Source organism: Pseudonaja textilis, chromosome 11 (assembly GCF_049901715.1).
Source record: "Pseudonaja textilis isolate UNSWEBS1 chromosome 11, rPseTex1.2, whole genome shotgun sequence".
In the NCBI taxonomy this organism is placed as follows: Eukaryota; Metazoa; Chordata; class Lepidosauria; order Squamata; family Elapidae; genus Pseudonaja; species Pseudonaja textilis.
In genome coordinates this window covers 15,959,242-15,982,088 of record NC_142000.1, presented here as the reverse complement: position 1 = coordinate 15,982,088, position 22,847 = coordinate 15,959,242, and the positions used below count along the sequence as shown (strand labels likewise).

Sequence of the window (22,847 nt, the reverse complement as noted above, 5' to 3'; positions counted from 1 at the left end):
GTTGCAATCCAATCCAGTTAAAAACAAACAAACCTATCGACTGAAATTGATGGTTTAATTCACACAGTCCGATTGCCTTGACAGCTGGCCGGCCAGAGTCACTCGCTGTTGAGTGAGGTGGGCAGCCTCTCAATTTGATCAAATAATTACAAACAACAAAGGACAGCATTTGTTCTTTATGGGAAAAAACGGCATTCAAGGTAAATTGGCTCTTTGTGGGTTTTTTTTTTTTTTTCTGAGGCATGGTCCAATTGCCAAGATGCAGGGATGCAAAACATATTGGAGAACAATGTTCTGCCCATCAAATGGCAGAAAGGATCGATGAGGGGCCAGACAGTGGGCAACTATGGCAACTTTATGACTTTTTGGACTTCAACTCCCAGAATTCCCCTGAGCCAGCCATGACCACAGATCGTATGGATTCAAGACAACTTCCTCTTCCTCTTCCTCTTCCAATTTTTACCAGCCATTTCCAGAACATCACAGAACCTTTTTTCCCCCCAGCTGGGCTCAATATAGCATCTTCATCTTCATGAGTCTTGGTGGTACAGTGGTTAGAGTGCAGTACTGGAGGCTACTTCTGCTGTCAGCTGCCTGCAATTTGGCAGTTCAAATCCCACCAGGCTCAAAGTTGACTCAGCCTCCCATCCTTTTGAGATGGGTAAAATGAGGACCCAAAATTGTTGGGGCAAGAGGCTGACTCTATAAACAGCATAGAGAGGGCTATAAAGCACTGTGAAGCAGTATATAAGTCTAAGGTGCTATTGCTATTCAACTAGTATTGAGAGCAAATATTGTAAGATTCCCCTACAGTCTGAATATTTTTGGCACTCGTGTAAAAGAAGATGCAAGCTTTTTGTTTATTGCAATTTCTGTGGCGATTGGTAAATTACTTTAATCATGTTCCCCCTTTAAAAAAAAAAGGACAGATAAAGTGTATATTTCATTATTCTGAGCAGTGTAGGACTAATGTTGCATTTTGTGCAGCTAAATTTGGCTTAGCCTCTATCAGGGAACATGCATACTGAGGTTATTTCTGGCACGGTGCAATGCCTATCAAATAATTAGCATTCTGTTCGTCTTTCTAATTAATAGCAAAAGAAAATACAATAAAGTCAGACTCCCAGATTTAACTCAACTCATTCCATTTAAGTCATACAAGCTAGTTCATCTTATGGTGAATATGGTACACTGTGTTACTTACCTGCCTAATTCAAACTAAAAAAAAATGCATCAGTCTGATAACTATTTATATATGTGAAGAACCTCACAAAATGCATATAAGCTATTAATTGTCAAATTGTTGCTTCTCAGGAATTTAACGTGGCACCAAATGCCGGATGCAGAACATGCAGTGTTTAAGCCTCATTCCCATGCATTCATCGATATGAATCAGGATTTCACAGCAGGTAAGTCTCCTTGAAACTTTTAAAAGTTTTCCTATGATGTAGATGCAAAATGGCAGCGAATATTAATCAAGAGGCATGCAAAAGTTTTTCGGTGAGGAATGCTGTCAGCAAGGTCGAAACAACCTATTTCCAATTCAAAATATTATGCTCATCTCTGATCTTGAAAAACGGGGGGAAAAATACATCAGATCCAATTAGATAAATTTATCCATTAGATAAAATCTGTGTTTGAAGGGGAGACCCCCTAGGAATTATCAACACTATTTACTTTTTAAAAAAATCCCAGAAGAAGGCAATGGCAAAAAAAAAACCCTTTCTATATTGTACTGCCGTAAAGTCATGAGAAGTTGAGCTCAGTACAAAGTAGGCATTCATCCGTCTTCATCAAGTGTTTCCTAAAATTGGCAACCTCGAGGCATGCGGACTTCAAATCTCAGAATTTCACCGACACCTGGGAGCTGACGTCTACCTATCTGAACATGACCGCCCATGACTCATGTTTGCTGAAAACCTGTTACACCCAAATGTCTTATAAGTGTCTATGGAGGTTCTCAATCCCTCCATGTCATGTGTTGTGGTTTGCCAGCAGCCAGTGCAGATGGCAGTGGAATCGGACAGTGGGGAAGAAAGGGGACCAGTTAGGGTGTCTGGAGGGGACTCGGATGAGAGTCCTGCATCCGATGCAGAGACAGGGCCTCCAGAGTCTGGCAGCAGCTAGGCAGAGGACCCAGGGGAGCCTGGTCCCAGTGTGTGTGTGTGCGAGCTGCTGTAAGGTGAGATCAGCTGAAACAGAAGGGGCGACTTGGGAGTAAGGCTGGGAGATGACTGCCCCTCCCATAAGGGATAAAAGTCAGGCCAAGATAACAAAACCTTTGCAGGAAGCAAAGTAGTTCGATCGGTTCCGAGTCATCCTTGAAGCTCTGTGTACTTTGGTTGTCTTTTTTTTTCTTGTACTTCGGTTGGTTTCTTTTATAGTTAATTGGAGTTTTTGGCAGCATTCCACAAAACTGAAAGGTGTGTGCTTATCTTGGGGGACTGTTTAAGATTAATTCCGGCTGGGAATGAAAACAATTCCCAGCGTTGCAACAAAATAGGTTTTGCTTTTAAAACAAGTTTGTGAATAATTACAATTTACGAATCCTGGGTCTCAGAACATCATGATCAGCCCAAACATGCTTTTTCAAGAGGTGACTGTGCTTTGTTGTTGTTGTTGTTGTTTTCTTTGAAAACATTTAGCTTCTCATCTACAAGAAGCCTTTTCAGTTCTAACTGAAGTTTGAATACTTCAGATATTATATTAGTACTATTTAAAATTGGCTGAGTTGGCTGAGGGTCTTAACAGGAATCCCCCTTTTTCCATAATATCTGCTTTGTGGTTGTTCCTGCCGTACGCTCCATCACTGGGGGGTTTTAAGAAGAGATTGGACATTTGTCTGAACTGGTATAGGGTCTCCTGCTTTTGAGCAGGGGGTTGGACTAGATGACCTCCAAGGACCCACCCAAACTATATTATTCTGTTAAAAAAAAATTCTGAGACCTGCTAGAACTCCTTTCTCATCTAAATTCACATCTTCCTTCTTTCCTATTAATAAGTATTTTAAGGGGAAGAGTTTTTCTCTCTCTCTCTCTCTCTCTCTCTCTCTCTCTCTCTGAATAATGCTATCTGACCAAATTTTGTTCTTTCATTCTATTCTGTTCCTTGTTAGATGGGCTGCTGTATAAATATGAGAAATAAATAAAGAGCTATACTCTGCTGCCTTGGGTTTCTCTCACATTAGGGGTTAATTTAATTTTTTGACCTCATATTGCAGTTAACATCACGATTCTCTTGCTTCAAATAACATTGCCCTTTTTGGTTTTTAAAGCGCCAACTTTCAAAACGGAGGCCAGGAATGCTTTTACGCTTGTCCTGTCGATATCCTAAACTATAATTAAAAATGGACAGAATCTCTCTCTTCCCCCCCCGCCACCCCCCGTTTCCAATATTCCAAGTTAATCCAAACAGAGGAATGTTAACAACTTTTAACACCATGCCAGCGTTGTTGTGTTGAAACAATACAACGTGTCAAGATTTATAACAACATAATCAAAAGGGAAACAAACCAACAAAAATGGAAAGGCAGCTTCCTGATTCCAATTGACACGAGTATGACTCTGTTATTAGGCATTTTTAATCTCAAAAACATTGCCAGGTTTTGCACTTTGCTCCATGATATCAGAGAATTTTCTTTTGGTTAGTAGGTAACGAAGGGAGATCACAGATCTCATCTGATTGATTACGAGAGTTCTTGCATTATCCGCCTCTGTAGGATCCTTGTGCCTTGTTGATTTCCCTTCACCTTTTCCCACCTCGGTGATTATTGTGATTATTAAGAGTGTGATTCTCCCAGGTTCTTTCATCTTCCAGCTTTAAAAGAACCCTGACTTGGTTTCCCCACCTCCTTCTCTTTGCTTTTTTGTTCTGGATCTGTTTGAATGTCTCCTTTGATTTGGTTTTGGCTTTCTTATCTCTCTGTATGTTTCACGTTTTTAATCCCGTTTTTTTTTTTTCTGCAATGTGTTTAAGAAAAAAAAAACCCAGCTCATGGACGCGGTGATATCACAAGTGATGAATCAATACGATTTTATTGATTATAGTGGGTTGGATTATGGCGGAGAGATAAATACAATGACTGAAAAGGCTTCAGGGGGAATAAAAAAAGTGGAATTGGAGGAAAGAAATTGTTTGAAAGATCAAAGGCAAAGCGGAGGGGGGAAAAACCTCAAAACCAGGTTGTTCTACATATAGAGAACGTTTTCTTTCTTTCTTTTGCAAATGGGCCAAAAATAATAAAAGTAGCTAAACTGTTTTTGATAGTGATCTTATTATAACATTTAAAGTATGTATGGAAAAAGGAGGTGAGGGGAATCATTTTTACTTGCAACATTTTATGCCAAGTTTGGGGTTTTTTTCCCCCAATAATATATTGCATACTGCTGTTTTACCACCCACTTTCCTAACTGGTATATTTACTTAGCTGAGATCTAACGAGCTGTTTCTACAGTCCTTCCAATCTGTTTGGGAATTGTATTGGTTACCTATCCAAAATTATGCATGTAATGTATTTTGGGGTATAAGAACATCTGTTGTTCAGAAAAGGAACATGTTGAGACACTTGGAAGTAACTTTCTGGATTCTTTATCTTTTTCTAAGATATATCTTTTCTACATATAATATATGTCCCAATTTTGGTGATATTGTATGATATTGAACCATAATTCTGTGTCTTAAAATATATTCCTGAAACCATAGAATATTTTTTCTTTGTTTAATATTTCTATTATTTTTTTGTATTTCACTATCCTTATTACCTCTTTTCCATTATCCATCTGTCACCTATCATCTATCTATCTATCTATCTATCTATCTATCTATCTATCTATCTATCTATCTATCTATCTATCTCCCCGTATTCTTTGTCTAAGGCACTATGACATGCAGTTAATGCTATTTAAGTAATTTGTCCCTTCAATGAACATTTCAAAATGAAATTGCTTTTAACAGTATTGATAGCACAGGTATCTTAAGGGAGCTTTATCCCTTTACAGTCATTTATCCATCCATCTGGTTTACATGCTGAGAACCATCTCTGGGCGGCTTATGGGGTTTAATACAGTAATAGGATTAAAACATAAATTCCATAAAGAAATTCTCCATGCCCCGAGGAACATTCAAATGCAAATGCTTTCCTTGCATGGGGGGTAGGAGAGGGAGGGGAGGGGGACAATTTCAATCCAACCCTGGAAGCTCTTTGAAAATGTCAGATTTTGCTTCTGCTGTTGCCTTTTTCTCTTCCTTCTCCTTCTCCTCTTTCATCTCCTCCTCCTTTTCCTTCATCTCTTTCTCCTTTTTTTCCTCCTTCCCTTTCCTTTCCTTTTCTTTCTCTTTCTCTTCCCTTCATTTTCATTTTCCTTCCTACCTTCATTTTCCTCCTCCTCCCTCTTTCTCTTTTCCCTTCTCATTTCTTTCTCCTCCTCCTCCTCCTCCTCCTCCTCTTCCGAACTGGAGCCAATCAGATCTGCAGAAAAATTCTACTCCAGAGAAGGAGAGTATTGACTGAGAAAGCCCATCCCAATAACCCATGTAAATAACACTCCCTAGTATGTATGTGCTAATCATTATTGACACAGTTTTTCTATTTTTTTTTTTAAAAACCGGACTTTAACTCTAATGCTTCTTCATCTTTGATTAATGTCAAGTAATATTGATCTACTCTGCCCCACTTGGAGAGCATAGTACATATTGTCTACAGCCCAAGGAATTGCAGTGTTGTTATTGGGTTTTTTTTTAGCAGAAACAGATTTATAGCTGTGTGTTGCTAAAGACATTCACCAAGGGTTTATATATGGGTGTTGAGATAACAAAATGTAAAAAAATAAAGTCAACCTTTTCTTAATAATTGGGAGCTGCCATGTATTCTTGAATATGAAATGCTCACAGTTTAAACTAATGGAATCCTTATAGATACAAGTCAGAGGTACATAAGGCTTATAAGGAAATGGTTTATATTCACAGAGTTTGGGAAGACTGCATGTATTTTTCTCAACTTAACGTTGCATGTATGTATTTCTTCGCTTAACGTTGCTTACTCAACCCTTCTGGACTAAAAAAAAATCCTTTGTAAATGTGAGAGAGGGGAGGTGCCTTTATTGTCAGCTATATTTGTGCTCAGAAGTTCAGTCTCTCTTGGTTTTGCTGCATTCTTTTTTTTTTCACCTTACGTTGACATAGCTTAATTTTGTGATTAGCCTGTCTTTAGTCAAACAGCAAAGTGGCAATTACATTGCTGCAGTCTCTTAGCAGATCCACCCCTCGACTGCCAATCCTTACAGAACTAAAACAACACAATATACTTGGAGGCTTCCTAAGCCGTGAAGAAATGCAAAAAACAAATAAATAATAAAAGTGGCACATTGGGAAAACAATGAAGCTTCAATGAAGCTCCTCATAAGTTGAGATAAGGGAGAATAGAGGATCATGGCTTTGAACCCAGAACAGAAGTATTTCTGGATGTGGAGATTCTCAGTTCTCCAGGTCATGGTTGTCCCAAAGGTGTTTGTTTTTTTTCAAAAGGCAACTGGACTTCCTTTGGTTTTCCTAGAAGACGTTTCACTTCTCATCCAAGAGAAGCACTGTAGTCTTTTCCTTTGGATTGACCCATGCTTACCAATAAATGCTCTAATTCAATTTAAAAGAGTGGTGGGCCACAGGTGGTCCGTGAGAAAATATTGGTGGTCCGCAGAGAAATGTTCCCCCTAAAACACCCCCTCCCCCGAAGCAATTAATCCAGGCTGCATGGAAACCCAAGGCTGCACCACCCACATGGCCCACGGGAATACAAGGCTGCGCTACCCAAATGGCCCGCCCACCCACTGGCCCCCACCCTTCAAGGGAGAGGGAAATCCGCCCCGGGGTGGCTTGCTGATATTGGTGGGAAAATCAGTCCCGTATTCCAGAGCTGCAGTAGTCACAAGACTGGCCCTTTGGTCATCCCAGAGCAGCTCATCCGCACAGGCCAGTCCTATGACTATTGCAGCTCTGGAATATGGGACCGACTTTCCCACCAATGTCAAGCAAGCCACTGTCAGTCAAAATTCATATTAGTGGTCTGTGGGATTTAAAATGATGAGTTTGGTGGTCCCTGAGGCCCAAAAGGTTGGCAATCCCTGGTTTAAACCATTGTTTCCCCATGCTATTCATTTTGGGCAGTCAAAGCGGTCTAACAGAAAAGGCCTTGAGGCTAAGAAGGGCCTTCACGGCACCAACATCTGATGTACATAAACTAAGTCATAACCACTTAAAAGTTTCTACGCCTTTATGGCCATTGTTACAATTCTGACATCCTCTTATAGACACTTTATAAATGCTTCCCTGGATGGGTATGACAAGTCACAGAGCTTACGAAGAACCAGGGCAGGGCAAAAAATAAACCCCACTGCTGAGCTCCAACCACCTAACATTTTATTTCTTAAGAATGTCTCTGTGGATCTATGTAGGATCCAGAGACATTGCAGATAGAGCTGATGTTTAAAGCCAATGCCTTTGGCTTGAAGTATCAAGGTTTTCTATTCGTTGCTGTTTTTTTTTTTTAATTAAAACAATCTGTTAAAGAAAATGTGATTAGGAAACTTTGAGGACCAAAGAATATGTTGCAGCACTGCATTGGGCATGCAGGTTCTGTCTAAAATCCAAAAGTCCCAGACGATAGACGGGAATATCGTAAAAAGCAACTAAGCTCCTTTTAAAAGAAAAAAGAAAACTTGCAAACTGCCAAGGTATCAACTGTGATAGTTGTGTGCTTCTTTTTCCATCATTACAAGCAGGGAACTGCCTGCCAAGTTTCCCTGAACATAGAAAATGGATCTGGAAATGCAATGTATGCATCTCAAAGTTCAGTGACTTGGGTTAAATGGCTTGTAATGATGGGAAAAAAAGATATCAACTGTCACAGTTGATACCTTCTGTTGAAATGAATGAAAGGAATGTGCTGCAAAGGAAAACCGAGTGGCTGACTGTGAAGATTTTACCCCACAGCTATTGACCTAGATGCAACCAGATGTATCTTATGTTTCACGTCTTAAGCCACAATCCACGTAGGCATTGTTTGTGTGTGGGCGGGGGGGATTCCAGGTACTTTGGTTCTTTTTATTCAGGAGTATATCTGTAGCAGATTCTGCAAAAAGCAGAAAAGGCAGGCAGGGATAATCATTTGGAGAAAAACTCAGCAATTGTGTTGTCTTTTGTACTGCAGATTGCTGGGTTCCTTTCTCCTCCTTCCTTTTGGACTATGAATGATAATGTCTTTATTCCACTAAAGAGACAGATTTGTTAGAGAAACATAAGCATGGGTGAAGCTAAGATGCAATCAGGTCTAGTTGTCATAACTAGCAATAAAACTAGCCTTTTACAAGCCAGCACCCACTTTCCAATTTATTACAGGTTTGTCTTTAAAAAAAAAACCAAGTATGAGACTGAAGATTCCTAATTGTACAAAACAAGTGGTTAATGAGGAGCACTTTGAGGTCAGATCCTCTTTAAAAGGGCTGCCACATAACTTTTTAAATAATTTTAATTTCTGTTCTACCTCTTTCGAGTAGCCCGACTTCAACCTAATTATGGAATTTTTCTGCCACAGTTTCAGTGGTATCATTAGTAATACTTTTGATATTCTTGTTTGCCTGGATTTCTTTTTGCTATTATTCAACTTGGGTCTTATTGGTCATTTTTAATATATTTCACTAGTTTCTGCACTAGTGAGGGTTTGGTGTATTTTGCAATAGCGTTCAACTCTTAAGATTCCTTTTTTTTAACAATCATGATTTCATTAAATTTAATTTTACAAAAAGAGGTAGAACAGAAAACTGTCCTATATGCCTTTGTCTTCAAATCGTAATGCCCTTCCAATTATTTTGGAAAAATACATCAGCCACACTTGGCATTAACCTTGAAATTTGCCCAAAATACCATCTGAGTCCCTAACAGTCATGCTCTTAGGTACCTCTAATGAGAAAACTGATTATTTTCAACTTTTACATATCTGTCCTTTATCCATGATTTATTAATTCAAAGTCCAATTTATTCTTAGAGTTCACATACAATTAAAATCAATGGTACTTTTCGAAAGACAAGTGAACTGAAAAAGATTCATGGATGAGAAGTGAAATGTTTTAAAGGGAAAACAAAAAACACAAACGTCCACTTGCCTTTTGAAAAAGCACCATGACCTAGATGATGGAGAGTGTCCATAGACAATGAAAATCAACTGGCATTGAAACCAGTTCTGTACATGTCCATATTTTGGGAGTAGCTGAGTTTTTCCTTATGCCAATTGTCATAATGATCCCAAATAGAGTGGAGTTTTCATGACAGATAAATGCAGTTTTGTTTTCTTAGGCATTTGAGAGAGTGCCAGTTTGATCTACTGTTTAAGCTACAAGAGTTGAGTTTTGCCTTTTGCACGGACGTCTCTAGAATAGCCCCCTTTTCTCCACCTTAGGAGGTAAGGCAATGTGAAACGGTTCCTGACAATATTGCTAAGGAAATTACATGGATTTGTAGTTACCCGAAGTCAAGACGGACTCAAAGGTGCCCACTAAAAAAGGCATTCAGTGCTACAGTGACTCTTGGTTGACTGGCAGCACCGCCACGATCCAATGAAGATGGAAAACCTCCTTGGTATCTATTTGCTTCTTCCCAGTGCATCATTTCCCAGTCTGATGCAACTCCATCCATCCATTCAAAGGTGATGGAACAGAAACCTTTGGGGGTGGGGGGGTGCGGGGGAGACCATTGGTGATTTATATTCCTGCCTTGAAAATATTGTTTTGCAAAACATCTTTAAAAAAAACAACCCAATACATTTACGTAATGAATCAGAAGGATAACATTAAGTAACAAAAAGCCTTACCAGCATGCAATTATATTTCAAGAACTTTGGAAAATGCCATTTATATAGTGTGTGGGCGCTAATGTTGTGCTACACAATTACATTTGAATCATTCTTTCTCAGTAAGGTTTTGTTTTCTATGAGAATACAAATCAGGAATTAATTGGTTTGCTTGCGAGTAATGTTTAGCTTATACACCACTGGAACATAAGTATTAAGTTAAAGAGCTCACTCAGGTATAGTAGGCTTATCCACAGCGCGTGGCTAACTGGGGGATCTTTGGTTTCAAACGGTGGTTGTCAGAAAAATGACTTAATGGTGAAAATCCCAAAAGAAAAGTCTTCACTGATCTTTATAACATGTCAGTCAAAACTAAGATAACATCCATCTGATGAAACTACCATACAGGTAGTTCTCCACTTCTGACCACAATTGAGCCCAGAATTTTGGTTGTAAGTTGTTGAGGTCATAAGTTGAGTCACCATGTGATCCACAAATCCAACAAAACAATCCGTATCCAAAATAATCTTAGCTCTTCCACTTTGGACTAGATGTGAACCCGAGAACAGGTTTCATTTTATGCCTTTGTTCTGGTTTTGTCCTCATTTTAAAGTACTTACCTGGTGTGTCCTAGAATTTTTTTAGGATGCCAGTTCTGAAAAATGTATCAAAGAAAAGAAAGGGATTAACAATAAAGGGAAGATATATTTCCTTTCAAGTACCGTTTGTACAGCTAACTTGGTAAATCTCTTTGACATTTAATTTTTTTTTCCTTAGTTCTTTGTGGTTTGGCTCTTTGTTTTCTTTCTTTCTTTTTCTTTTTTCTTCCTTTGCCTTTTCTAAATTCCACCCACCCATCCAGTAACTAAATGCCACAACTATTGTATCCTTGGCTGGTTCTAAGAAAAACAAATACAGACTTAAGGATTTTATATTCATAGGTTTTTTTAAAAAAAAAAATCACATGCCATAAAGCTACTTTTCAGCTAGCCTCCGTTTTAAAAATAAATAGAAATGAATAGAATAGAAATAGAAATGACCCATTATGGGTCATTTTTTTTCCCCCTGAGGGAAGTTAAGAAGCAGATTTGTTGCCTGCAAAGATCTTTTTGAATTCTTAGCATCTTGCCAGAGCCTCATGAAGAAGGCCAGGGGTAATCCCCAGCAGTAACCTCTCTCGGCCCTGGGTCAAAGAAGAAACAGACCAACAGTTGACCCTCTGCCTCTCAATCCCTCTTTTATGGTTTCCACCAAACTCAATATCTTTAAAAACAATCCATCAACAATCAAAAAATCAAGTCTATAAGCACATAAAGGCCAGCAAACAATCTCCATCCCTGTGCTCTTAAGTTCAGATGCCTGATCTACTTGAGGGAGAAATAGCAGGGTCCTCAGCTGGCCCCCCCAAATATTCTGGGGATGATATGGAGGGAGGGAGGGTCCTCAATACAGTTTTTTAGGATTAGGCTTAAGCATGCTGGCTTGATTTAAAATGGGAGCTCCGAATATGTCGACCCTTGTTGATTTTTGTTGCTTGCATCTTACAGATTTGTTCCTGACAACGTTGTCCAAAGCTGGAGAACCTCAGTTTGAGATATGGGTGAATCAGGTAAAGAGACTCCATCGTGCGAAGTCGGGAATAATTATATTCTTATGTATTCGTGCAGGCAGGGCTGATTCTACTGAATTCAGGAATAAAGAACCTGGACCTTACCGGCCATTGCCAGTGCTGGTTTTGAACTTCTGAATGTCACCTGAAGAGCAGCAATCTAGCATGGATGACAATTAAGCCGCTCAGTAGCCCCTATATATGTGTGTGTTGAGCAAGACTCCCACAGTGATGTCCTATGTAGGTTTGCTGGTATTTGATTTGTCAACAGGCTAGTTTGGGGAAGAAAAAAAATGTTCCTTATTTTGGTACTTCCTTCTTGTGACAAGGGCCAATACTTCATATTGATTCCAGTGAGACAATTTTTTTTTTCTTTTCGCTATTGGAAAAATGGAGGAAAAAATGGTTAAATGAGAAATCAGATTCCTTTCTGGATGCTAAAGTCTCAGTCTTGGACAAGGGTGTCCAACCTTAGTAACTTTTGAAGATCTGCAGACTTCAACTCCCAGAATTCCCCAGGCAGCATGGTGAATTCTAGAAATTGAAGTCCAGAGATCTTACAGTGCTGTTCTGCTCTAGAGTAGAGAGGACTAATAGCTAATCTAAAGACTTTTTTTAAGGCTCTGAGAGTGCCCATGGTAAAATAAACCTGTATATCCCTTTTTCCTCTTTCCTTACTGAACTTATTCTTTGTTCCCCATTGAATTTTATCAGTAAATCTAAGAGAGTAAGCAGTCACCATAAAATACTAATATAATTTTTGGAAAGCTATTTTCACTCTTTTTTTTTCTTTTTCCTTGAGTGCAAGGAGTGTGAGCAATTATTGATTGACACAATTATTACTAAAATTGATTCTTCTCCTTAATAATCCATTTGATTCCATACTGTAGTTAACACTGAAAGCTAATTTCATTAGGGCCCATCTTGTCTATTAACATTTCTGTCCAAAATCTTTATTTCACATATGGAACTCTTTCTTTGCAAGCTAAGGCTAAACCAAGATATTTGCAACCATAATTTTTTTCCTTTTCTAAATCTTTAAGTTAGTTTATGAAGTGATGGAAAGTATGTGAAAATTAAAAAAAACCCAAACTATATTGCCTCCATAAAATATAATGCTTTTACAGTTCGTGGGTTATTATGTTCATTGTTTTCCACCTTTTTATGAGAAATATTTATGGATTGATTGCCATTTTAGATATACGTATATATTTTTATTGACAGGATGGAGATTTTGCCAAACCTCAACACATAAAGGAAAAACCAAAGGATGCGGTTGTTATAGGACAATCAGTATTTGCTGATTTTGGTGAGATACCTTTTTCCTTCTCGCAAATATTTGATTTAAATGTATTTTCTCTGTATGCAAGAATGTCTTATTTATGCAGTTGAAATTATTAGGGTGATAATACCATTTTAAGAAAACTCTTTCTAAATTTTATATTGCTAAAATGTTTTATGTGTACTTTATCAATTAATATCTGAGATATACACAAAATATTTAAATTGTACTGCTTATTAAAACGCAAATATCAATTATTAAACTTTCTTAACTTTCTGGGAATCTAATTTCGAGCAATATTTTTGTGGAGAGAATTAATACTTTTGCTTTTAATTAAGGGGCCAAATTAGTATGTATTTTTGACAATTCCAAAATGTCATTGTTATCATTACATTTATGACACCAGGTGCTTGATGTGTTAATTTTAATGTTATTTTGTATCCGATCATCAACATTTTGATCTCTTTTTATTTTATGTCCTTGTTAAAGCACCTTATTGTATATTTAGTGTGATAAACCTTCAAATTACTAATAATATTAAAACTTAAAAGTCCACATTCAGAATCTGGTTTCCGTTAAAAAAAAAGAACATAATTGATCCCACATTTTGTTTCCTCTGATCAGAATATAAAGTGAGTTTTACATCAATTTTCCATCTAAATCGTGGTCAGTAACCAAGGCTGAGAGAAACTGAGCTGAAGTTTTGGTTTTTAAAATGTCAGCGAATTATCTACATACTTTGGTCTTCCCAGTCACAATTGTTCTCGTCATCTAATATCTCTAAAGTGAGGGAGAGGATTTGATTAACTAGATTTTTCTTGGCCTTTTGACTCCGATTAAGTGTAAGAGTTGATTAACCAAGATCTCGAAAATGTTATGAGTCCTAAAAAAACACGGTGCCTGTTTATTTGAAAATAAACACCAGCAGCATTCTACCCTAATCTGTTCCCTTCTAAATAAATCCCATTAATATTTTCCTGCATTTATGCTTGACCTTTAATTAAATACCATTACTCCCGAGTAAGTGTCCAGGGAGCCTCTGCACTGCAACTCTTGCTATAGAACGAACTAAAATCAGGCTAAAACGAGGTCTTATTTTAATGATTCTATTTGCATGCTACCGAATCCGCTAGGGATTTTTGGCAGCTTGCGGGAATGTTTACATATACTGTTCCCTTCTTTAAAAAGAAGATCCATTATAGGCAAGTGAAGGTGGAAATGTAGCCATCCTAAATAATATAATGGGGTTTTGTTGGTTTTTAATCCTTGTTTTTTTGGGGAGGGGCAGGGGATTCTAATAACCTGTCACCGAGAGCTGTTCGCAACTCCTCAAAAGCAGATGGTCTTGGGAAATGGCATGAATGCTAATAAGCATGAAGCCTACATCAAATACATTCATTTATTTATGAGAGATGTAAACAAGTTAATCTGATTAGAATTTCATCGCACCGAGTGCAAGCTCCTTGACAGCCAAAGGGCAGGTGTAATTTTAGAAATAAGCCGTATTTTTAAGAAGACATGAATTTGCTTAAAATTTCAAAAGATGCGCGAGAGACACTTCTAAGCAAGGATTCCAAACGTGTCACATTACCATTCCGTGTAGAGTTATACTTTCTAAGCCACAGCATCCTACCAAAGATAGTAACAGCCGCCCTACAAGTAGTCCTCGAGATTCCATGTAGAACAGCTCATTTCGTGACCATTCAAAGTGGCAACGGCACTGTTAAAAAAAGTGACTTATGACTGTTTTTCACTCTTATGACTTTTGCAGCAGCCCCATGGTCACATGATCAAAATTCAAACACAATTCGCTTAAAAACTGTGGCAAGAAAGATGGTCATATGGGGCAAAACTTAAGAAATGTCTGGAGAGAGAGAGAGGGAGGGAGAAAAAGAGAGACAGACAGAGAGAGAGAGAGAGAGAACACCAAGGACCCCACAGTTGTCATCCTCCTCCTCCTTTCCACAAACGCTACTCCCTTCTAGCACTGATGATGTTACCTAGCTGGGTAATGAAACATCTGCAAGAAAAAAAAGCAAGCTCAGAGAGCACAAAGTACCCCCACAGTCCTCCTTCTCCTCCTCCGTCATTCTACAAACCCTACTCCCTTCTAGCACTGATGAAGTTACCTAGTTGGGTAATGAAACGTCTGCAAGAAAACAAGCACAGAGAACACCAAGGACCCCTCAGATAAATAAATGTGATCTAGATAGAAAGAGCCACCGCTGTTGAGGCTGTTTTGATCTTCCATGAAATTGCATGTTATTTATTTCCAAAACAGTCTTTTGCAATTTAAGTTTAATGGAAAATCCAAAAGAAAAAGAAAAAAGAAAAAAAACACAGAAAAGCCAATTTCCTTAATAGAAAATAGCAGCATGGGGGAGGTAAACCAACCCCATAGCATAAACGAGCTATTTCCTCTTCTGTGAAAACTATTCTCAACCTCTTGCGCTCCTCTTTATTGAATGAATTTTAAAAAACACACATCTTTAATCTCCATGTTGTTCCTCCGCTACAATTTACTTCTTAATTGGTTTAAATTTTAATTTAAGCTTTGTTTTAAAATGATATTTCAGCATTAACAAAACAGAGAGATACTGTTTCAGCCACTTCAGTGCAGCGAACATTAATAACTGGCAAATTAGTTGTCCTTTGGCTTATTTTTATTAAATCTTGTCCTTGGTGGTTATCCATTTTGGAGTTGCAGCATCTATAGTATACTTGCATGCGAAGTGATTTGAGCCAGGACTGATTAAAATATGTTTTAATAAGTTTACTGATAATGTCTAGAGACCGTTGCAATTTAGGAACGTATTCATCTTCCACTGTTGGAGTTAAAAACTCATTTGGGAGCTGCTACTAAACTACATTTTAGGTTTAATAAAAAGCTTCATTCTTGTTGTAAGCACAAACCAAAGTATACGTTTGTGTCTGAGTTTTTCATCAATGGTTTTTCTACAGAGGCAGAATGCGTTGCAAAAATGCAATTGCAATAGTAAAATAAAAACAAATCAATAGCATGAAAACAATACAGCTCCTGGAAAGATTTACACATTATTATGGACATTTTGTTATTCTCTGGCTCATCCTAGTCATGAGATGAAACGAAGGCAACTCACAATCTTAATTGTCTCAAAGGAAAATTAATTGAAATCCCTCTTGGGTAGAATCCATTCAGTGAGACCAGTTGTTATAGCAGACAATTTTATGAATGATGCTTAGATCGGACCGTCCAAGCCCAAAATTTCAAGCCTGGAGGCATAGGGAATACTATTGAGAGTGATGGAATGGAGGACTCTTCTCAAGAAATACCTTCGAACCCGCTCAATCGTGTTAATGCCCGATATACAGTGCGGGGTCCAGGTGGACGAGCTGCATTCGAGAATTGGTCTGGCAAAGGATTTGTATGCTCTAATTAGCAATGCAATGTTACCGGAGAAGAAGCTTCGCAAAATAAGGTTAACAACTCTTAATGTCTTTTTGCCAATGCTGTTACAGTGAGCTCTGGGGCTTAGATCATTTGAGAGGAGTACTCCTATGTCGGTCCTTGTTTCAGTCTCGACCTACTTCTAAGCAGAGGCGCGATGGCTCGGTGGTTAAAGATGTTGAGCTTGTCAGCTGGAGATCTGATAGCCCAGTTTGAGATCCCAGTGCCACGCAGTGGGATGAGCTCCCATTCCTTCAACTGCCCACCAGCAGTTTGAAAGCGTGCAAATCATCTTCTTCCTAGCGTATTTCCTCAGGTGCAGAGGATAATTGAACACCACTTTGCACGGTCAGCTGTGTCTCCAGGGCGCAGGCCCGTGGCTTGCCCGTCTTTGTTGATAGTGTCTTGTCATCTATGTTTTGGACACCCACGAGGTCCCCGGCCATTGACTTCTAGTTGGTAGGCAATCTTGGCCACGGTGGAAGGTGCTGCTCTCTGGACATCTCCGTATCAACAGAGTCGGCCTTCTCTCAACTTCTCTATAATTGGTGCCACACCAAAATGTTGTTGGGTGCAAATGCGAGTAGATAAATAGGTACCACTTCAGTGGGAAAGTAACAGCCTTCCGCATGCCTTTGGCATATAGCCATGCTGGCCACATGACCACAGAAATTGTCTTCAGACAACACTGGCTCCCTCGGCCGAGAAACGGAGATGAGCATCGTGCCCTATAGTCGAACTCGACTGGACAGGAAACCTTTCCCTGTTACTCTAAGCCTCTTGGTTTAGAGCAACCCAGGGTTTTCTACAAATTCTGCACATTCTCAAGATGCATAAAATTAGAGCTTTCTTTGGGGAGCCGCCTCTGTGTGTGTGTGCGTGTGTGCGTGCGTGTGTCCTGTTATTTTTCTTGAATGAATACCCAACATTAAATCCTTGATTTTTAGATATGCAAAGCCACAGTTAGATATGCACAGCAACAGTTTAATCTGTCAGAAGGTACTGTTAACCTTTAAAGGAGCGTCAGATTCATTATCTACCAACTTAGAATGCTAAAATGATTTTTTTTAAGTCACAGCCATTTATGCCTCGAAATCCCAAGGGGAAGAACATTGTGAATTGAGATGCTGTGATTTTATTTCTTATAAAGCCATATATAAATTTATATTATATACATTTCTTACTTGGTTCTTAATTGGTGTTGTGGCTGGTTGGCTGTGCGGTCAATTTGAATCCTGAGGGGTTCGTAGTCTGGTTGTAGGTCGATAAATCCCAATTACAGTATGTAAATAGAAATCCCTATTATATTTGAACTGAACAACAGGTCTCTTTAGCACTCTAATTCCAGCCACCCTCATCCTACCCACTCCTCTCCATCTGATTTAAGGTTAGATAGCTTTTGTGATAATATATCAATTTGGTGTAATAGTCCACCATCAGAATAATAAATCTGCAATTCTTCCATAAATAGATGGAACTGCTTTTATACAACCCTTTATGGGTGGGTCTCAAATTTGCCTCCTAGACTTTCATTAAACGATTATTAGTTATCTCAGCTTTCAGTGGGTAATATATTTAAATTGTTATAACATTTGCTTACAAAATTTTTGCTTAATTAGCTTGGCAAGGCTACCTAGTCATATTTTTATAAGCTCCCGAAAGTTGATTGAGATGATGATGAGGTGTTAATGTAATCCTGTCTTCATCGCTGTCACCTGCTGGGGTATTTACATCCCTAATTAAAACGGACAAAATCTGGGGAGGTTTTTATTTAAAATGAAAATTAAACCAAATAGCAACATAAAAGTTATCTCAGTAGGTAGCAAGCAGCACAGAACTGCAATCAAGGAGGCCGCAACAAACATTTTGTTTGACTTCAGAGTAGACAGCAAAAGATAAACAAATGACCTTTTTGCAAATATAAATATAGTATTTGTATTATATGAAGTACAATCCGAAAACTTTTTAGAGATGATGGGTTTGTTGGTCTTCAGTGCTTTATAAAAAATATTCAAAGATTGATGATTACAGTATTATTCATTATTGATTTAATTTGGTCCATAACTTCGGAAAGTATTTGTTTAAATAATTGTATCATGATGGTTTCTATTTAGTTAGAGTCCTTTTCATCATAATAAAGTGTTTTTCATAATATACTGATATTTTATAAGAGTATGTAAGGATACTTTTTTGTTTGCATTCTAATTTCTTACAGTTATTGCCTAAGAAGTCTTCAAACTATACTATTGATTAATCGCATAATTAGTACTTGTTGGAGGCATTATATATGCTTAAAATATTTATGGCATGTTCTCATAAACATCAGTTAAATTTCATAAGTATATAGACAAAGGCATAAAAGCACCACTTAACTATTTAAGAAATTAAAAGACTAAAGGGCAATGTGTGTGTAAAAAAATTTTTTTGGTGGGACTGCACCTACATAATGGCATTTCTTATCTGAATTTTCACACATACATTCTTCCATATATTCCCAACCCTGAAAAACAACATTTTTTTTTGCTGAAAGAAACTTACTTCTTTCCCTGGAATTAGTTGCTATGTAGATTTTACCTTTTTAACCAGAGGAATTTATAAAGACAGCACGCAAATGGGAATTTATAATATCCTGGTCTCCTTTTCTTTGTGGCAACTGTAAGAGATATCTGTCAGATACAGGAATATTCAGGCCAGAAACTCTTTTGTGAAATCAACAATAAAAGATGTTAATGTAGTTACTCTGAATCATGAATGCAACACCCCTTGTCCTTCTCATTTCATTCATCATGTATCATCATGCCTGACTCAATTTTTACAGCAATTACAATTTGGAAGGGTTGCAAAACAGGCTGACAAGGTGAAAGGATCACAACGTCTCCATAATTATTATTTTTTTATTTGTTCACACAGAAAACTACAGAAAACTACAAAAACAAATATAGGAAAAATAGGGGAGGGAAAGGGGAAGGGAAGGAAGAAAAAGTTTAATTTTTTTCCCATCTCAAACAGAAAGTCCAGAAGCTGTTTCCAAGTAGAAACAAAAGTAATTGTGTTTTTGTCTCTTATCAAAGCAGTCAATTTAGCCATCTCTGCTAACTCCATCAATTTTTGCAGCCATTCTTCCATTGTGGGGATCAAAGTGTCCTTTCATTTTTGTGCATAAAGTAATCTTGCTGCCATCAACATACATCACATCAAAGTTCCGATTTTTTCCCCCAAGTCCTTTTGCATTAAACACCCCCCCCAAAAAAAGTTTCTGGTTTTATCTTTATATTCCCTTGAAGAATCTTCTGTGCTAGAATAGGAATCCTACTCCAATATTTCTTTCCTTTACCACGTCTTCTTCTTATGCCATATCCATCATTGGACATTGGCAATCATGCTGGCAATCCCGTTTTTATCGACAGCTTCATGAAAAAAATGCAGTTAAGTTTTGTTGCAAACCGGTCCCTTAGATTTTGAAGCCATTATGATGTTCTTCTCATTTGCCTTCACATTTGCCTTCTTCAGTCTTTCCCTGGAGGATTAAATGAAGTATGCCGTATTGTTCCAGGTGTTGCATCACATGCCCAAAATATTCTAATTTTTGCTTTTTTATGGTTTGGATGATTTCCTTTGGCTTTCTCAGGCAGCTTTCTCAGGCAGCCCGGGTAAGCTTGTCAACAACTTCTCTTTAATTACCAGGATGCTTCTTTTGTTTACAACTTGCCAACATTTATTCTCTCTGTCTGTACGTAGTTGTTTTTTCCCCCCTAGTGATAAAAAGCACATTTTTGTAGTCCCGCTAAGCTGAATTATTTTTATTTTCCTCTCGTTTTTGCCAGATGGCGACGGGCAGACCGAACATTTGCTGCCAGCTTGTGCAGATACAGCTTGTCAAAAAAGTGTCATCTACCTATCTAAACTGGGACTGGATGAGGTACGCTGTGCTGCTACTGTATCTTGAATTTGAACGTGTCGTATATGAAAAATGAGCCAGTAACAAGGTTTGACGTTACCCCCAAGGGCACAGTAACGAGGGACCATTTTATAAAGCAGTCAAGTTTGCTGTAGCAAAGACAGAAGTACAGATAGTCTTTGACTTACAACAACAGTCAAGCCCTCACTTCATGACCATTTATGATTCTCCTCCCCCTTCTTTGCAACCCTGAAGCTGACCTGACTGAAGCCATTTTTGACCACTTCAGTGTTGCCACACTGGAGCTGAGGGATAGGGAGCGGGGATTGGAGATAGAGGGGATGCTGTAGCCAAAACAATATATTTTCTCTTGGGAACCAAGGACATTGTCACACCTGGTGGGAGGAAGGTGGAGTGATTCCACCTGGTGCCAATCTGCACCGGGATTGGACCATGTGACTGGTTGTTTCAAGAAAGTAGAAAAACTTTTAATTAGGTGAAAACCGCGGAAGACTACAGCGTCAGCTTTCACCATTTATGTGCCAGTGTGATAATTCCAATTCAGGTATTCTTTGAGGAATCTACCTGCCTCAGAGTTTTGCTTGCTATGGATTTATTACTGAGAACCCTGACATTCTTATTATTGTTTCCAGTGGTTTCCAGTGTTGCAGAATTTCTCCGATGGCGTAAATGTATGGGGTTTTGTTCCACATAGCAATGATCCAACCGCAGATGAAATTTCCTTTCCAATCACTCTTCATATTGGAGATTATAACATGGATGGCTATCCGGATGCCCTTGCTATACTGAAAAACATGTCAGGAAGGTATGGTACTGCCAGTCAATGGGACTTTGGAGGGAGGGTGTAACATTTTTTCCTTGCCATAGTTGTGCATCTTTCTTCCACCTTAAAATATCATAGCAGCCTCGACCTTCCCTGTGGGACTGCACTTCCATTAATTGCCAATCCTACAATCCGCTCCAACACCAGCTTGGGAATGCTGCCTTGTAGAATTAAGCTCCTTCCTTCTAAACACAGCGCTTGAACGGCTTTAGAATGGGTCTGTTTTTGTGTTCTGGGTGGCCTATTTTATTTTTTTTCTGCTGCTAAACAGCATTTTAGAAGTGGAAGTCCAGGAAGCGAAGTGCATTACGTTTTCACTGTTTTCTGCCTGCCTGTAGTCGTCGTGTAAAAAAAAAAAAAAAGCACAGATAAATTTCCTTCTTATTTTTCCCAGCATGCCCTGTCATTCTTCACCAGTTGCCTTTAGAGGGATAATTCCTGTGATGGTTTGAAAGACTACACCCATGCTGTGTCCCATGCCTCTTTTTTTTTGATATATATACCGATTCCTTCCTTCGCTGTTGAAACTGGAGATTTTCAAATGTTAAATATTAAAATGCAGCTCTAGTGTTAAGATTAGGACAAAAGTCAATAAGGCTAACAGGATTTTTGTTCTTGAGGGGTGTTGCCAGTTCCTTTGTTGCCTGGAGCCCTTGCGTAAACACTGACCTATTTCATTGTAATAGGATGCACTACAGGTGCATTTTCTGGTAGTTGACACAGTATTTCTTGCTCAGTCATCAGCTTTCCACTTTCTAAATGCCAACAATGCCACGAAGCAGCTCGCTTTTCTTTTGTGCAAACATCTGGAGATCTTCAGCCCTAAGAAGCAATACCCTGGAGCTCTCCCACGAACATATGTGTTTGGGATTTGAAAGTTTATATAACTGCATGGAAAATATTTACAGCAAGCATTCTTCATTTACTATATCCTTGATCAAATGACATAAACATTCGAAGTGACACATGGCATGAAAATAAACGAATTTGATCATTATATTCTGTTTCTAAATTGGGGCTTTAAAAAAATCCCAGTTCTTAAAAATGTTCTAAAGAGGAATTTGTGGTGTGGATAACCATGGAAATATAGAATAAGGGAAGATTGGAACCATTATTATTATTATTATTATTATTATTATTATTATTATTATTATTATTATTACCATCATCATTATCATTATTCGCACAGTCAGCCAGGTATGTTCAGTCTGGGTTTGGCATTTTTGTCTACCTATCGAGTCCTTACAAAGGACCTGGGATAGGCAAAGTTTGAGGGTGTTACAGACATCGCTGCAGAATGGAAACTGTTCCAAGTAAAGCTGCCTTCTGCAATTGACTGATGGCACATTTGTCAATGCCTGTGGTGTTCAAATGATGCTCCGTTTGTTTTGGAACTGCACCTAAGGCGCCTATCCACTATCCAAACTTTTTTGTCTTTTCTTATCGACAACTATTAAGTCTGTGCTGTTATGTGGGCAAGTGCCTGTCTATCTGGATTCTGAAGTCCCAGAGCAATTTAACTTTTTCATTTTCTATGACTTTTCCTATTTTACGGTCCCGCTAGTTCATGCCTACAGGCAAATGATTTATTGTTGTTGTTATTGTTATTGTCATGAAAGACAGGTGGGTGGGGAGAGTTTGTGCACTGTTTCCTTAATCCCAGATTGAGCATATATGATTGATTGTGCCCGTGAAATTTCTGTAAGCCTCTCCCTCAAAAGAAATGCTGGTTTGTGTGCGCAGTGTCAGGAGCAAGGTACTTCTATTTTTAATTGAGATGGCATTTTATTATTAATATTGCGTCAGTCATGCTACCTAAGGCAAAATATGCAAATAGATGCGCTAACTATCATTTTTAAAATACCGTAATTTTTGATTGTATCAAATAATAATAAGTACTATTGATTGAAGTTCAACATAGTCATAATTTCGTTATAAACCACAGCACCCAG

At 38.3% G+C, this 22,847-nt stretch overlaps 1 protein-coding gene across 2 annotated transcripts in view; it reads left to right on the top strand.

The window, feature by feature from the left end:
• The window catches only part of ITFG1 (integrin alpha FG-GAP repeat containing 1), an 84,425-nt gene that overhangs the window by 9,309 nt on the left and 52,269 nt on the right, over positions 1 to 22,847 (top strand). For both annotated transcript variants that reach the window (XM_087940667.1, XM_026713997.2), the window contains exons 6-10: positions 1,315 to 1,409; positions 11,383 to 11,444; positions 12,669 to 12,753; positions 19,978 to 20,072; positions 20,705 to 20,877. In XM_087940667.1, the coding sequence (XP_087796793.1) occupies positions 1,315 to 1,409; positions 11,383 to 11,444; positions 12,669 to 12,753; positions 19,978 to 20,072; positions 20,705 to 20,877 (510 nt within the window). The remainder of the gene's footprint in view (positions 1 to 1,314; positions 1,410 to 11,382; positions 11,445 to 12,668; positions 12,754 to 19,977; positions 20,073 to 20,704; positions 20,878 to 22,847) is intronic.